This window comes from Sceloporus undulatus, chromosome 2 (genome assembly GCF_019175285.1).
Source record: "Sceloporus undulatus isolate JIND9_A2432 ecotype Alabama chromosome 2, SceUnd_v1.1, whole genome shotgun sequence".
NCBI lineage: Eukaryota > Metazoa > Chordata > Lepidosauria > Squamata > Phrynosomatidae > Sceloporus > Sceloporus undulatus.
In genome coordinates, this window is record NC_056523.1 from 88,969,598 (window position 1) to 88,986,543 (window position 16,946).

Below are 16,946 nucleotides of genomic sequence, written 5' to 3' on the forward strand. Positions count from 1 at the left end.
TAACTTATTTATTTATAGACTGCCCAATTACGAGGAATCCAGGCAGGTTATAACAGTAAAAATACATGGAAAACAATAAGGTAGGATAGGAAAGGTAGTATTTGATGTATTATTATACAATGTATTTGTTAACTGAATTGTCCAAATCATTATATTATGTTATTGGGGTTTTTTTGGTGGTGTTGTTGTTGTTGGTGTGTGTGTGTGTGTGTGTGTGTGTGTGTTGTAATACAGATTATAATAATAAAAAAAATCATTCCCCTCTTCCCTTGGTCTCTTTGCTAATCTCCATTCACATAAACACAGGTAGTTCTAGTCTGCAAGCCACAGCTAGGGGTCTCTATATTCCCAGAAACAACAATTCATAGTAAGGAAAAATGTATTGAATTTAAAATTAGGCAACATGACATGAACTTGTAGCTACTAGGATATACTTTTTTTAAATAAAAAAAATCCTCAATCACACATGAATGTAAACTCATTGAATGCAAACTCGCAAGAGGGATTTTGTACAACCTTTGAGACTAACTGAAATAAAGAAGTTGGTAGCATGAGCTTTTGTACAGTTGAGTCTGGTTCCTCAGGTGCTACAAGATCCCTGTGCACACTGATTTTCCAGAATAACACAGCTATCTCTTTGAATTTTAATTATATATATACATATTTTTTAAAAGCTATGAATTTTATCACATGGGAGGCAAGTGTCATTAAAACGTGATTAAAATGTGGTAATAGCGCAATGGGGGGGGGGGAGATTATCACACCCCCACATGCTTCTCCCATTTGTGTCCCATGTGTAAACTGTAATGGATACGTCATTGGGTAATAACTGAAACTCTCATTATTACCTAATGAAGAGTCCATTACAGTTTATGCATGGGACACCAATGGGAGAAACACATGGGGCTGTAATAATCTTCCCCCTGATCATGCTATTACCAGGTTTCAATCATGTTTTATTAATGCTTGCCTCCTCCATGTGAAAGAGCCCTATGACATGGCAGGGTAGGTGATGACAGATTAAGCACCGGGAACAGGGAGTCTCAATAGCATTCAAAATTGGTTACACTCTGGGCCAGGGAGGTACATCTCTGCTTACCTTATTTCAAAGCATTGGGAACACAAGAGAGTTCACATGGGATGGACTGACCTTTGCAAAAGAGGCATAGTGGCAGGAGGAAATAAAGGGGGTTATTTTTGAAACCATCTATCTTGTTTGGGATGGAAAACATTTATATGGGATTTTCCAGTAGCCATTAGAAAAAATTTAAAATGTGTTCCTGATGAGAGATTTGTGAGGCTCTAGGATTCCTAATATTGGGTACAACAAGTGTTTAGCCTCCCCCCCCCCAACATGGCTCAGAAAAGCATTTTCCCCTTACATTATAACTCCCAGAGTCCTATGCTAACATGGCCAAAAGATGGTTTCTCACCCACTAAGGTGGGTGTCATCAGGTGTGGGCGGTGGCAGCAGCAACAGCAGCAGCAGCAGCAAAGGGCCCTGCCCCCTTCGCTCCCTCTGCCTTGCCCATCCACCCAGCCAGACCCAGGCAGATGGACAGGCAGACAGGTAAACCAGTGGCAAGTTCCACCTCCCTTTGCTCCCTCTGCCTCACCTGCCCACCTGGCCAAACCTGGAAAGACCCAGGTAGTTGGGCAGGCAGGCAGACAATCCAGCAGACTGCTTCAACCTCCCATGAAAGGAGGGAATGCAAGGCAGGGAAATGCTCTGCAACAAGAGCATCCTTCCTCTTTTGCAGAGGCGCCCTAGTGAGCAAGGGAGGGGTATAACAGGGGATTAAGATGGATGATAGGCAACTGCTCCACCAGGTGTTCACCCCCTCCTCTGTGCTTTCACCCAGGGCAGTCTGTATCCCCTGTCCCCCTGGAATTAGTTAGTTAAAAGTTTATTGATTAATCAGTCGACCATATCAAAACAGTTATCAAACATGGTAAAATACAAGAAAATATAGTGCATAAAATACAATAAATTAGACTAAAATAAGGTAACATATAAATTGATTTAAATTCATAGTAGTAACTAACTGTACCTTTAGTGATGATACTGTGCCCAACATCACCTGTATTATGTGTAGGACCTTTTTATGAAACTGGATGTAACTAGGAAGCTACGTCTGGTTCTGAAGAGGGGAAACGCACCTGAAAGCCTAAATCATGTTGTGGTATATGATTTTCTAAAATGGCCAGTTTTATCTTTTAGAGGGTACTCTCACATCTAGTGGCTTGAGACCTGGAAATCTGAGAATAAATTCAATATGCAGTACACAGAAAACTGAGGTGGTGACATAGGTCCAAAATACACTGCAGAAATAATTCAGTTTGAGACTGCTTTAACTGCCTTGGCTCAGTACTAGGGAATCCTGGGAATTGTTGCTTATTGTGGCACCAAAACTCTCTGACAGAGAAGGCTAAATGTCTCACAAAATTACAGTTCCCATGATTCCCTAACATTGAACCAAAGCTGTTAAAGCAGTCTCAGTCTGAATTATTTCCGCATTGTGTTTTGGACCATACACGCTCAGCCCAGTTCTTAATTGAAAATGGACAAAAGGCTTCAAAACTAATTCACCAAATGCTCCAGCAACTCTGAAAAATTGCTCTAATGTAGGAGTAATCATTAAGGAAAACTGCTGGTGCCCACACTACGCAATTTTGCATGTCTGTTTGCAACAAGCCAGGCTATGTCAGCTTGTGAAAATAACATGAGATGGTTAAGGCGTTTATCACACAGAGGTTTTTGGGGATTTGTGGAGCTCAGATCCGGGGTGACTGTGGGTCCATAATGGAATTCACGTTATAACGTGAATGTGTTATCAGATGAGATTCCTTTCTATGGGCACTCCTTCCGTGGCGCTTCCGCAGTGATTCAAAGTGACCCCTCATTTTTGTAAAACCGGGGGGGAAATGAATTCACAGAATTCGCTTTCAAGATCACTGATTTCACCTCGAATTGGTCTGGTGTGGAAGATCACTCCGATGTCGCCCCCCTCAGCCCCCTGCGTCCTGCTCCTTCATTCCCTCCTCCTCCTTCATGCCATCTCACCCCCTCTGCCACCCTGCCACCTATCCCATCATCCCCTGCCTGCTTCTGCATCCAAATCCTGGCCCCAGTGACCCCTTGCAACCTATCCCATCATCCCCTGCCTGCTCCTGTACCGAATTCTGGCACCAGTAACCCCCTGTGACCTATCCCATCATCCCTAGCCTGCTCCTGCATTTGAATCTTGGCCCAAGTGACCCCCTGCGACTTATCCCATCATCCCCTGACTGCTCCTTCAGTCTGATGAAGGATGACAGCTAACGAGGAGGCAGGGAAGGAGGACAGCATCCAGAGCTCCACTGAGCATGTGCAAGGGTCCCAATTCAAATCGTTGAATCCACATAGTATGCATCGGTGTGGTGATACAATTTGCACTCACTTCGCTTTGCATGAATCCGCATCATGTGACATGCCGTGGATTTGATTCCCCCTCAATTTGGAAGGGCAATGGAAGGGCAACCAGGTGTGATAAAACATTCACGTTACCACGTGAATTCGCATAGCTGAACCAGGAGTCACCCTGGATCTGACCTGCAAAAAGCCCCATGTGATATACTCCTAAGAGAGGCACTGATTCAAGGCCTTCTTTGAAGAGGAGAAGCTAGACAGCAGGAGCTAGGCAGCAGGAGTGCATGTAGTGTCTCAAGGCCTCCCATTTTAAATAATTCAGCCACCACTGTACTTTTGTCTGGCTAACCCAAGTAAGCATATCCAGGGGTAATCATATTGGCCATCTAGAAATGTACATTAACATCAAAGATTGTTATGCCCAGATCTTAAGGGCAACCTGTTTAACCTGAGAGCATGTAGTGGAAATCTCCCTCCCAGTGGACTTATTCAGAGTAGGGCTGATACAGACAAAGAGATGCCAAATTTGGTTTTAGACACTATGCATGTAACATTTATTAAGAAACATAGACATAACAAATACAAGTACCAAGAGAGCTCTCACACACACCATTCATATAGTACTCACACACACAGTGGCACTTCACTGAAGTCGTTGATCAGTCGCCCTTCATGAAGACCGTGGGAGTCCTGTTGCTGCAGATTCAGGAGCATATCTCTGGTTTGGAAAGGTTTCTCTTTTAAGGCTTTCTGCTTCTCCACTTCTAACGTCCACCACCCTTTGGCCTTCAGACAGAAGTTTCCTTGATTGATGAGTTCTCTACATTTCTCCTCTTATCAGTCCATGTCCAAACATTCTGTAACTTCTTGCAGTTCATACCAACCCTTGGATGGAATGTCCTTTCCTTATAGATAACACTTGACAGCTACATCTTGGTTTTCATAGATGCACCATCACCTCACCAGCAGGTTCAAAAATCCTCGCTTCGCTTGCCAGGTAACTTCCATATCATGCATTGTGAATCTCCATTTTGTTCAGTCTTCTAGTGCCACTTTTCACTCATACAACCATCCATTCCTCACAAGATCCACAAAACAATTTACAAAATGCACAAAACATTTGCAAGGTATTTTTTTTTATTTATTTTATTTTATTTTATTGTATTTTTTGCATTTTGATCTTATCACTGTTTCATGGATTTTGTGGATCAGTTTGAAACTGATATACATAGGCTGAAAGTCCCAGCTACAGTTACTATAGCCCTCTCACTGCTCCCTATTCAGCTAATGTAATTTCCCCATTAAAATCAACAAGTGGCTGAGAACCCCTGCAATTTAGATAACAAGGTGGAAAAGGTTTTAAGAAGCTGAATAACTGAGATGGTTTATATCCAAACAACCTGGAATTCATCCATTTTTGGTTTCCACAAGAACAAAACTTTAAGAGTTGCATTAATTAATCAATCAATTAATTGGAGGCATTAGAGGGCCCCTAAGGTGGCATGCAAGAGATAAAAAGTACATAAAAACAAAAATAAACACATAGATTAAAACTTGTATAACAAAGACACACCTCAAGTAAAATTTTAAACAAGACAGTTAAAATAGCCAGAGCAAGTTCAGGAGCCAGTGTGGTGTAGTGGTTTGAGCACTGGACTATGTCTCTGAAGATCAGAGTTCAAATACCACGTCAGCCATGTAGGCCCACTGGGTGACCTTCGGCAAATCACACTCTCTCAGCCTCAGAGTATAGCAATGGCAAACCTTTCCCTCTGAACAAATCTTGCCAAGAAAACCCCATGATAGGTTCATCTTAAGGTTGCCATAAGAAACAACTTTAGGGTACACCACAACAATAATAAATGGGATTGTGGTGCAGAGAACACCCAGCTGACCAATCAGAAGGCAGCTGAGGTCCAGCCAATAGAATGTGAGCTGTGACTTTTGAACATTCCGCGTGTCTGTTGGAATGTTGATAGTCGGGATTTGACAGTTGAGGAAACAGTTGAGTCCAAGAGAGGACTGGGTTCCATGAGTTCCCAAGGGAATAGTCAGTTAGGGCTTGGAATCCTGAGAGGGAGGGTTCCAGGGATAGAGAAGGATGGTTAGGGGTAGAGTCTGAGTGGGAAAGGGCTCCCTACCATTTCACTTCCAGGACTCTAGGAAAGGGAGTGGCTGGAGTGTGATATCCTGCGGGATAGTGTTAGCTTTGGTGACTGTTAGGTCTAATTTTAAGAGAGGAACTTAATAGAAAGATTGAGTTATAAGAAATTGGTGACTTAGACAAATTTTATATGCCCAACAGTAACTATAACAAAATAGAAAGTAACAATTACATAAGATATTATATTAAAACCAACACTGTTAAACCTTCTTGTAAATAAAGTTTTATTTGTTTGATCCAAGGAGGACACGTCTGGACTTGAGTTAATACCACGCTACTCACAATACAAAACATGGTTGGCAGCGGTGGGAAACAAACTCAAAGGTGCCTGCCACCATAGAAAATGACTGTGGTTTGGGTGTGCTTCACATAATTGGGTGGCACAATAGAAAGGGTATTCATTACATATTTTGGTGGCATCGATGGGATACGTAAAATTCAGTGGCTAGAAATATGATGAAAAGTGTGCTGGAGACAATTGGTGTTACCGGGTTCTGAGTTCGAGTTGCCAGAAACCCAAGATTTTATTTGAACTTAGAAAATAAAAAAGTTCGACAGTTCAAATAAGGAGGCATAAGTCAGTGAGGATAATCCCTGAGGTAATGGTCAAGGGTACTGTCTAAGAGATTATCTGGAGACTGACCAGGCGGGATAAGAGAGTTAAAACCAGTCCCTGAGGTAATTTGATGAGGTAAATTGTAGGGGACTGTAGAAAGAAAAGTTACAGTGTTAGAGCGCTGGGATTAGACAAATCCGGTGGCCAGAAGTATGCTTTGGTTAGAGGGGTCTGAGTACGAAATACCAGACACCCAATTGTTGGGTTAAATGTAAGAGTGAAAGCCCAACAGTTGAAATCTAGGCGTTGGTGTCAGTAGAATAATCTTTGAGGTAACAGCAAAAGGGTATTTATAGGAGATTATTTGGAAACTGACCATGCTAGAAAGTCACTAGTCTCTGAGGTAAAAGTCCTGAGGTAATTGTAAGAGACTAGTAGGAAGGAAAAACACATATAGTGATTCCTGAGGTAAAAGTCAGTGGTAAAGTAAGGAATCACTGACCTTACTATAAGGTTCAAGTAGATCTGTGTTATTAAGTGAAAACACATTTGAGTATTTCCTGAGGTAAAAGTTTTAGGTATTAGTAGGGAAATACTTAAAACATGCCTCCTAACAAAGTCAAACCTCCAACAATGACAGAAATGGTGGAGAAAGTGGAGGTCGGAGAAGAAATGGTGGCTAGTGTTGACACAGTAATTTCTGAACCTCAAGAGAGTGTTGCGATTTGGAAAATTAAACTGAAAATGGCCAGGACAGAAAGTGAGAGACTTTGTAAGGAAAAAGAAAAAGACAAAAAAATTGAAAAGGACAGACTTGAAAGAGAAAAGGAAAGTACTCATAACAGGGAAATACATGACATGAAAATGAAGGAACTGAAAAATGAGATGGCTCATGAGAGAGAAATAAATGACATAAAGATAAAGACATGGGATTTAATGATCAGTTTAAAATCTAGAGTTATTCATATTGTCAAGAATAACATTAATGGGTTCCCTCTATATGATACAAAAAAATTTCCTAAATATGTTACTGGAAGTAACCTTGACTTATATATTGCCAGTTTTGAAAAAGCTTGTAATGATATGAGGATGTCAGACAAGGAGTGTGATTTGATTAGGCTTAAATTAAAAGACCTGAAACATAAAAAAGAATTAAAAGAAAAAGAATATGAAGGAGAGTTAAGAGAACTGAAATATTTGAGAGAAATAAAGAAAAAAGAATGACAACATGAGAAGGAAATAAAAAGAAAAGAATATGAGGCATAGCAAAGAGAGATGGAGCTTCAAAAACAGTTGAGAGCACTGAAGCATAACAAAGATTTATTAGAAGAAAAATATGAAAAAAAGTTAATAGAAAAACTGGATGTTTTTAAATAAAAGTTTAAAAAGCAGGATAAAGTTATTAGTACACTTGAAGAACAAGTAGCTAATCTGGGATCCAAAAACCAGACGGTACAAGGTCTGATAGATGGGAAAACAAACGAAATTGTTACTCTAAAAGCAAGTTTAGATACTAAAGCAAAGACTGTTTCAGAGATAGAATATATCATTTCTGATATGAAACATTCCTCAAAAAGTGCTAATGAAACCCTACATAAATATGGAAAAGATATTACCAGACTACAGGGTTTGCTGGATAAAACAAATGAGAGATTTCTTCAACAGGAGAGAGAGAAAGAGGCTTTAGTACAAGAAAATAAAAAGTTACAAGAACAACTATATGATTTAAAACAAAAACAAAAATTAGATTTTGCATCAAAAAGTCAATAAAGATCAGAGTGAATTTGATAACATAAAGTTAAAAACTGAAGATCTATACACAGAGATTGCCAAATTGTAAAATAGGCTAAACTCTAAAGACAGTTGAGATGCTTTTAAAAAATTACCACAGAGCCAGTAAACAGGAAAAAAGATGGAAAATAAAGTTTTGCCATGCAAAAGCAAATTACAACTCTATTTGCCTTAAACTTCTCAATATAAAGTCCAAGAGTCACAGACAAAAAAGAAAAAGTAGAGATTACACAACAAGAAGAAAAAGCCTTACATGAGCAAATAGACATAATCAATAAAGAGGAAAAAATGGCAGTCATGGATAATGAAATTAATAGGTCTAATGAGCCTGATGAAAAACTGGCTGTGATCATAAGAGCTAAAAAGAAAAAAAGAATTTAGCCAGGAAGGAAAGAGTCCTAAAAGTTTAAAACCTTTGTTGAAATCAGATGAGGAAAAAGCTTGCAAGTTAAAGGGAAAACATCCTTACAGAGTCATAAGGACACAATATCATACTGTCAACAAGTTTTTAATAATAATGGTAAAATTCATTTTTAATCCACCTCTTATAGAAATAGGGGACAAACTTCATAGATTCCCAGCTAGATGAACTTTCTATACTTTCAGATCTGACATATCTGAAAGCTATATATTAAATGGGACTGTGTTGAAAAATATTTAGTTTGGCAAATGGGTGATATATATAACCCAAGGGAATGGTCTAATTCACAGAGACTGGAAGAATCTTAAAGTAAAATTTGAAAGAATAGATATGTATATGCAGAACATGTTCACGTCTATAAACTTCAATGTCAAGCATACTGGTGATGACCAGATGACAATTGTTGGTGGGACCCAAAAAGCCATCCACAAACTGGGAAAGGAGATTCAACAGAGAAAGAAAAACCAGAGATCATGAGAACATGATGATTTCGATAAGAGACACTTTACAGTCTACAGAAGATGTAAAGATTGCTCAACGCACTCAAAGAATCTGGTCCAGTGATACAGGAAGAAACAAAGACTTTTTACCAGATGAGGTGTTGCTGACCAACACCGGACCTCGCCAGGAACTGCGTTTGCTGCCGGGCGGTTCTCCTCGGGTTGTCAGAGGTGCGCATCTGTGCACCGGCCCAGGGAGGCCGCCCACGGACTGCTACTTGGGGACTCCCTTTCCTTGGCATCTCCACGGCGGCTTCGGTGAGCCAATATCTGGGACACCTGGGGGGAAGGCGGAGAGAGGGGCGTGTCGGGGCAGCGGCACGTACAAAGCCAGCCTGCCTGGTCTCCTCCTCCGTGACGCCTCCCCTTGCCACCGGACCTCGCCAGGAGCTGCGTTTGCTGCCGGGCGGTTCTCCTATGGTTGTCAGAGGTGCGCATCTGCGCACCGGCCCGGGGAGGCCGCCCACGGACTGCTACTTTGGGACTCCGCAGCTTTGCAACTGCGCAGCTGCGCATCTTTGCAGCGGCGCAAGGGGCAGGAGGGGATTGTGTCCATGCCAGCATTAGAACAGAGGATGCCGGTTGTGTCACACCTCTGTTCTTTTAGTTGCTTGGTAGGGGGAGGGGGAGGATATGAATGTTGGGAATGCTTTGGCTGGGGAGGAAGAGGGTAATATTTGCATGAGCGGAGCTCCCATTGAGGTGGTGTGGGGCAGGGGAAGGTATGGCGGTAGGAGAGTGGACTTGAGTTACAGAGGAAGGCGAGATCGATGCGTCATATCTATCTCCCCTTCCTGTCCCCCTCCTAACCAAAGGGACCTGAGGGTCATTCCAACCATGCCACAAACCCTGTCTCTGCTCCTGTGCAATGCCAGGTCGATTAACAACAAGACCCACATTATCCACAATCTGTTGGAAGATAGTAATTGTGACCTGGCTTGCATTACCGAAACCTGGCTTGGGCCTGAGGGAGATGCGGTGTGGGCGCAGGCCCTCCCTGCCAGGTTTTCGGTGAAGGACCAGTCCAGGTTAGGTGGGTGGGTGGGGGGTGTTGCCTTGGTACATAAGAACACCTTGCCTCTTACCAGGAACCACATCCGTCAAACTTCCTTTATCGAGTGTATTTACTTGACCCTGAAGGCTAGGGACAGTCTGGGGATTCTGTTGGTGTATCGGCCACCCCGTGCGCTAATGGACTCCCTTAACGAGCTGACAGAGTTGGTTGCGGAGCTGATGCTGGAAACACCCAGGCTACTTGTCCTGGGTGACTTCAACATCCCCTTCGCGGCCAACTATGTTCCATCCGGTGCGGCTCGGGAATTCATGGATACCATGGCGGCCATGGGCCTGTCCCAGCTGATCTCAGGTCCAACGCATTTCGCGGGTAATACACTGGATTTGGTTTTTTGTACGGATGCGGAAAATCCGTGGGCGGAAATAACTAATATTTCCCCCCTGTCATGGACGGATCACTTCCTCGTGGAGGCAAAAATCAAGGCCTCTACCCAGATCCCCCCCGGGGGTGGTGGACCTATTAGAATGGTCCACCCTCGAAGGCTGATGGAACCCAAAAGGTTCCAGGAAGCCTTAGAGGGGAACATGGTTGGAAATGACGGCGACTCTGTTGATGCCCTGACTGGTATTTGGAATACCGGTCTCTCCAGGGATATACACAGTATCGCTCCCAAGCGCCTCTCAGGACTGCTTCCAAACGTAAGCCCTGGTATACGGAAGATCTCCGGGCGAGGAAGCGGGTTCTGCGACGGCTAGAGCACCTCTGGCGGAAACACCTACGCTTAGCAGACAAGGCTCTCCTAGACCGCCTTTTGGAGGACTACGGAGAGGCGATACGAGCAGCTAAGAATTCGTTCTATGGTGCTCGTGTCGCATCCGCGGAGTCGCGTCCAGCAGAGTTGTTCAGGGTAGTCAGGGAGCTAACTCAGCTCCCTCCTACCCTGAACCAGATCCTTGAACCTTCAAAGACCTGCTGTGACCAATTTAACAACTTCTTCGCGGATAAAACCTCTCGGATAAGTGAAGGTCTTAACGCCGGCATTAGGGCAGAACCTAGGGTAGAGGTATCCAGAGCCTCTGTGGACTCCATTAAACTGGATCAGTTTGAGTCGGTTAGTACCGATGATGTGGACAAGATCCTTGGAAGCGTTCGGAAGACAACCTGCTCCCTCGATCCCTGTCCCTCATGGCTAGCGGCTCAGGGGGGACCGGTGGTAACTTCAGTGTTCCACCGGATTATTAATACATCTCTGAGGGATGGGCAATTTCCATCCAGCTTGAAATTGGCCACTGTAAAACCGCTGTTAAAAAAGCCCTCCCTCGACCCCCTGATGCATAACAATTATCGGCCAGTCTCGCTACTGCCATTTTGGGGGAAGGTGATTATAATATATAATAATAATAATAAAATTTTATTTATATGCCGCCCTTCCTACGATCAGGGCGGCTCACAACAGGTTAAAACAATCACAATTAAAAACACAATTAAAACAAGACAACAGTAAAAAGCCCCATAGCCCAGCCTCTTGGCCACGAAAGAGGAGGGAGGCCCACAGGATATTTATTCGGGGAATGCCTGTTGGAATAGGAAGGTTTTGAGATCCTTCCTAAATTGGGCCAGGGTAGTGGACGAGCGGAGCTCAGTGGGCAGCGCGTTCCAAAGGGCTGGGGCAGCTATGGAGAACGTCCTCCGAGTCGTGGAGACTAACCTGGCCCCAGGCACCTTCAGTAGCTGCTGCCCAGACGTTCTGAGGGTGCGAGGCAGAATGTACGGGGAGAGGAGGTCCTTTAGGTATCCTGGGCCCAAGCCATTTAGGATTAAGAAGGCGGTTGCAATCCAGCTTCAATCAATCTTGGATGAAACGGATTATCTGGACCCATTTCAAACTGGCTTTCGAGCGGGTTACGGGGTTGAGACGGCCATGGTCGCCTTGGTCGATGATCTCCGTCTGGGCATCGACAGGGGAAGCGTGTCCCTGTTGGTGCTCTTGGACATCTCAGCGGCTTTCGATACCATAGACCATGGTATCCTTCTGGAGTGCCTGGCAGAGGTGGGAATCGGGGGCACTGCGCTCCAGTGGTTCCGTTCCTACCTCTCCGGGATGTTCCAGATGGTACAGCTGGGAGACGTGTGCTCCGATAAGAGGGCCCTTACATCTGGGGTCCCTCAAGGAGCCATTCTGTCTCCCATGCTTTTTAACATTTACATGAAACCGCTGGGAGAGATCATCCGCAGACATGGGGCGCGGGGTTATCAGTACGCTGATGACACCCAAATAGTCTTCTCTATGTCTCCGACTGATGCAGTGACCGAGGATGGCATCTCTCCTCTCGTGGCCTGCCTGGAGTCAGTAATGGGCTGGATGAGGGAAAACCGACTCAGTCTGAATCCAGAGAAAACGGAGGTGCTTGTGATAGGTTCTCCTGGCCCAGGCATGGTGGTGGTTCCACTTTTCCTGAACGGGATCACGCTTCCCGTGAAGGACTCGGTACGCAGTCTGGGGGTGCTCCTTGACTCGTCGCTCCACCTTACATCTCAGGTGGATGTGACGGTCAGGAGCACCTGTTATCAGCTTCGGCTTATCTGCCAGCTGCGCCCATACCTGGGCCAGAGGGACCTTGAAACGGTAGTACATGCTCTGGTAACCTTTCGATTGGATTTTTGCAATGCGCTCTACATGGGGCAACCCTTGTATCATCCCGGAAGCTACAAATGGTACAGAATATGGCAGCCAGACTGGTCACTGGTACATCCAGGGCCAGTCATATAACACCTGTACTTAAAGATCTGCACTAGCTGCCTATTCGCTTCCAGGCGCAATACAAGGTGTTGGTTATCACCTATAAAGCCCTAAATGGCTTGGGCCCAGGATACCTAGAGGACCGCCTCTCCCCATACAATTCGCCCTGCACCCTCAGAACATCTGGGCAGCAGCTACTGAGGGTCCCAGGGGCAAGATTAGCCTCCACATCGAGGAGGACGTTTACCATCTCGGCCCCGACCTTCTGGAATACGCTGCCCATAGAGCTCTGCTCAGCCGCCTCCCTGGCCCAGTTCAGGAAGGAATTAAAGACCTTCCTGTTCCAGTTAGCATTTCCGGACACAAGCTCCAGCTAGTCTCCCCCCTCTGTCAGCAGTGGCAAGCTGGCCAGAAAGGGTTTTTAATGTGGGTTTTAATTGTATTTTGTATTTGTAATGGTAATTGCTTGATATTCTGTGCACCACCCTGATTGCAAGAAGGGCAGTATAAAAATAAAACTATTATTATTATTATTATTATTATTATTATTATTATTATTAACTCATTAAACAACAAGACCAGACACAGAGAACTGGGTTACAAAATGGGCAACTTTATTAAAATTCAACCTATTTAACTTTATTTCTTGAGAACTGCAAGCCCAGGGGGAGAACCTTGTGTAGGAACAGCTGGTGGATGGTCTACTCCAAGACCAATTCCTCAGCTTCCAAAAAGGGCAAAAACACCTGAGCCCCAAGGGCAATCCATAATTTGGGTTGCCCCTGGCCGGCCCTCATCCAGAAGGCCAACCTAAGACTTCCTCACTTAACTCTCAAGACTTAAGTGAGGGTTTGAATCTCAAGCCTGCCCCAAGGCAAGTCTCTTTCCCTTCATGTTTAGCCTCAAGATGTAAACCTCAGTTCCAGAGACCCACCCTTTAGGAGGTGCTCACGAAACCGACTATCTCCCCCCACTTATGCATGAGGCCTATTTATGGCCACACCCCAAGCCAATCGTCCAATTCCTCATCCAGCAGTATAGAGTAGGTAAAAAACCCTTGAGAAAACAAGGACAAAAATTCCTACCTGGCTCCGAAGCAACCAGAATTAATGGCGGGTTATAGACCGCCGCTTTGAGGCAGTCTGCCACTGCCACCATTTGCTCCGTAAGGGAGTCGTCGCAGCCACACCGCGCGGCTCCCTTATGGAGCAAAAAAGAAGCTCCAAAATGGAGCTTCTTTCTGCGGCGCCCTAATGATGTCACGAGGCGCCACTGGCGCACTCGCGATGTCATTAGCGCCGCGACACGTTCGAACGCACAGCGTCCGATACGTAAAGATGGCGCCGGCCGTGTGGAACGGCCGGCGCCATATTGTACGGACAGAGTCCGTATTAGACCCAGGGGCGTCTAGAAGAGACGCTCCTTTTTTAAAATGGGACGTCCTGCGGATGTCCCAAGTGGCGGTCTATAACCTGCCCATCTTACGCTGTCATCGAGGTGGGAGGGTGGGCCAGTTCTTTTGAACTGACAGGGAGGCAAGGGTGGGAGAGCCTTAAACAGGCTTAGCCCCACCCCCTCCCTGTCTAATGGCCACACAAAGCGCACCGTTTTTATTTAAATCTTCTGGTCTCTCCAATGAGAGGCCAGCAAAACCTTCTCGCTGGGCCAATTGGCCCCGAGAACCATTAAGTCCACAACTGATAAAAAGAAACACGTTGTTGGTTACAAGAACTGATCCAGAAAATACTCCTGAAAAAGACAACGATATAAATGAGTTGATAGACTGGAAAACCCATGTATTGTTGTCTGCCATTAATATAATGAAAAACAGAATATTTTCAAAGCCGTACTGGGAGTGGGGGGAAATGGTTGGAGATAATGTTCCATCAATCTTCAATCCAGTAAGAGAGGGGTTAGAAGATTGAATATATGGTGGATATTTTTTTAAATGGAACATACAAAGGATCTGAAGTTGAAAGAAAAGGTTATTTAAGTGTTATTGAAGTATTAAAACCCAACAAGTGATATGGGGTACAGTTATAGTATGCTAAACTTATAAGAAAAGTATGGTAAGTTGCTATAACAGGTAGAATTGCTATTAGACATCTGTTTAAAAGGGAAACATACAGAAAAATCCCAAAGATACTTAAGTTGGTAATGGTTATTGATAAAACAAGTATGTAAAATATATTAGATGTATAACCTGATGTATACATGATGTTATATATAATATTGATAATTTATAATTGGGAATTCATTGACCAACATAACCGGTTGGTTATGTGTGTCATTGAATCTGTTAAAGGAGTAAGGTGTGTGGTGCAGAGAACACCCGGTTGACCAATCAGAAGACAGCTGAGGTCCAGCCAATAGGATGTGGGCTGGGACCTTTGAACATTCCGTGTGTCTGTTGGAAGGTTGACAGTTGGGATTTGACAGTTGAGGGAACAGTTGAATCCAAGAGAAGACTGGGTTACATGAGTTCCCAAGAGAATAGTCAGTTAGGGCTTGGAATCCTGAGAGGGAGGGTTCCAGGGATAAAGAAGGACGGTTAGGGGTAGAGTCTGAGTGGGAAAGGGCTCCCTACCATTTCACTTCCAGGACTCTAGGAAAGGGAGTGGCTGGAGTGTGATATCCTGCGGGATCGTGTTAGCTTTGGTGACTGTTAGGTCTAATTTTAAGAGAGGAACTTAATAGAAAGATTGAGTGACTCTTAGTTATAAGAAATTGGTGATTTAGACAAAGATTTATAAGCCCATCAGTAATTAATAAATAATAATTTGTTTTATTTATATACCGCTATTCCAAAGATCATAGCGGTGAACAGCAAGTAAGCTAATTAGCAAGTAAGCTAATTTGCCCCCAATAGTCTGGGTACTCATTTTAGCGACCTCGGAAGGATGCAAGCCTGAGTCGAGCTTGGGCCCTTTTGCTGGTCTTGAACTCGCAACCTTGTGGCTTTGAGTGAATGGCTGCAGTACAGGCATTTAACCACTGCGCCACCAATTATAACAAAATAGAAAGTAACAATTACATAAGATATTATATTAAAACCAACACTGTTAAACCTTCTTGTAAATAAAGTTTTATTTGTTTGATCCAAGGAGGACACGCCTGGACTTGAGTTAATACCACGCTACTCACAGTACAAAACACGGGTGGCAACTGAGGGAAACAAACTCCCAGGTGCCTGCCACCATAGAGAATGATTGTGGTTTGGGTGTGCTTCACATAATTGGGTGGCACAATAGAAAGGGTATTTGTTACAGGGATCACCTGACTCACTGGGCCGATCCGATTGCTGGGAAGGGAAAAGGGCAGCACTGGGGTTGGCAGTCCCCGTTGGTCCCTTCTGATGTGTATATGTGCATAACCAGCACCCAAAGTTGCAAGCATATGATAAGCTGGTTACCCCTCTGTCATCCCGAAGCCTTGCCATGACCAGGCAATTCAGTTCATCGACCAACCTTACACATTTTGGGTCAACCCTCTCACTTGCTTACTGTATTCAATAAAGTTGTGGCCTTCTTACTGCCAATTGGTTGTCCGTTGTTGTTATTGCACCTTCCCTTCCCACAGCAAATGGGATTGCTCAACTCACTGGGCAGCACTGGGGCTGGCATTCCCTGCTGGTCCCATCCCGGTTGTGGTGCAGGTTGCCCGGGCCCCACGTGGCAGCAGGGGCTGGATGGCGGAACCTCTTACTGCCAATTGGTTGTCCCTTGTTGTTATTGCACCTTTCCTCCCCATTGCAACAACAACAAGTTCAGGAATCAAAGCCAATTCTGCATAACAGAGTCTTAGCTGCTCACCAGAAACTCAGATGAGATGGAGCGAGACAAACTTCTTCTGTCGGTCAGGATACTGCTACAGAGAAAGCCCTGTTACATGTACACACCAACCTAGCTTTGTGGGGTGTTGGGACACAGAACAAGGTCTCTACTGAGGAATTCAGATTTCAATGAGGCTCATTTGGGAAGAGGCAGTATTTCAGATAACCTGAACCAAAGCTGTTCAGGGTTTTGTAAGTCAAAACTAGCATCTTGAATTGAATCATATGAATTTCTAAAAACTTTAAGACTTCTAAAACTACTCAGAAGATTATAGGATGAGACTTGATTGTGCATTGTTAGTCCATCATACTTTGAGATCAGATCAGCCATGGTCACTAACTGCTACTGCAGGGATTTTCAATGATCCAGCATGTTACCTACATGACTTCTGTCAATATTTTTCATTTTCTCATTCTCATTGCCAACACAAAGTTGCCTAGTAACATGATTGCTAACGTCTTCGAAGTGCTGCCATTAGTGCTGCATTGACAATGAAGCAAATTGTTTACCTATTGAA

At 44.2% G+C, this 16,946-nt stretch overlaps 1 protein-coding gene and 1 long non-coding RNA gene across 2 annotated transcripts in view; one reads left to right on the forward strand and one right to left on the reverse strand.

Moving 5' to 3' along the window:
• Nucleotides 1-4,438, reverse strand: part of LOC121924193 — a 169,122-nt gene extending 164,684 nt beyond the window's left edge. Inside the window, exon 1 of the long non-coding RNA XR_006102542.1 lies at nt 4,038-4,438. This is a non-coding gene — a long non-coding RNA (uncharacterized LOC121924193). The remainder of the gene's footprint in view (nt 1-4,037) is intronic.
• A 4,384-nt stretch (nt 4,439-8,822) lies between these two features.
• Nucleotides 8,823-16,946, forward strand: part of NMUR2 (neuromedin U receptor 2) — a 171,383-nt gene continuing 163,259 nt past the window's right edge. Inside the window, exon 1 of the mRNA XM_042447502.1 lies at nt 8,823-9,012. Within this exon, the coding sequence (XP_042303436.1) occupies nt 8,823-9,012 (190 nt within the window). The remainder of the gene's footprint in view (nt 9,013-16,946) is intronic.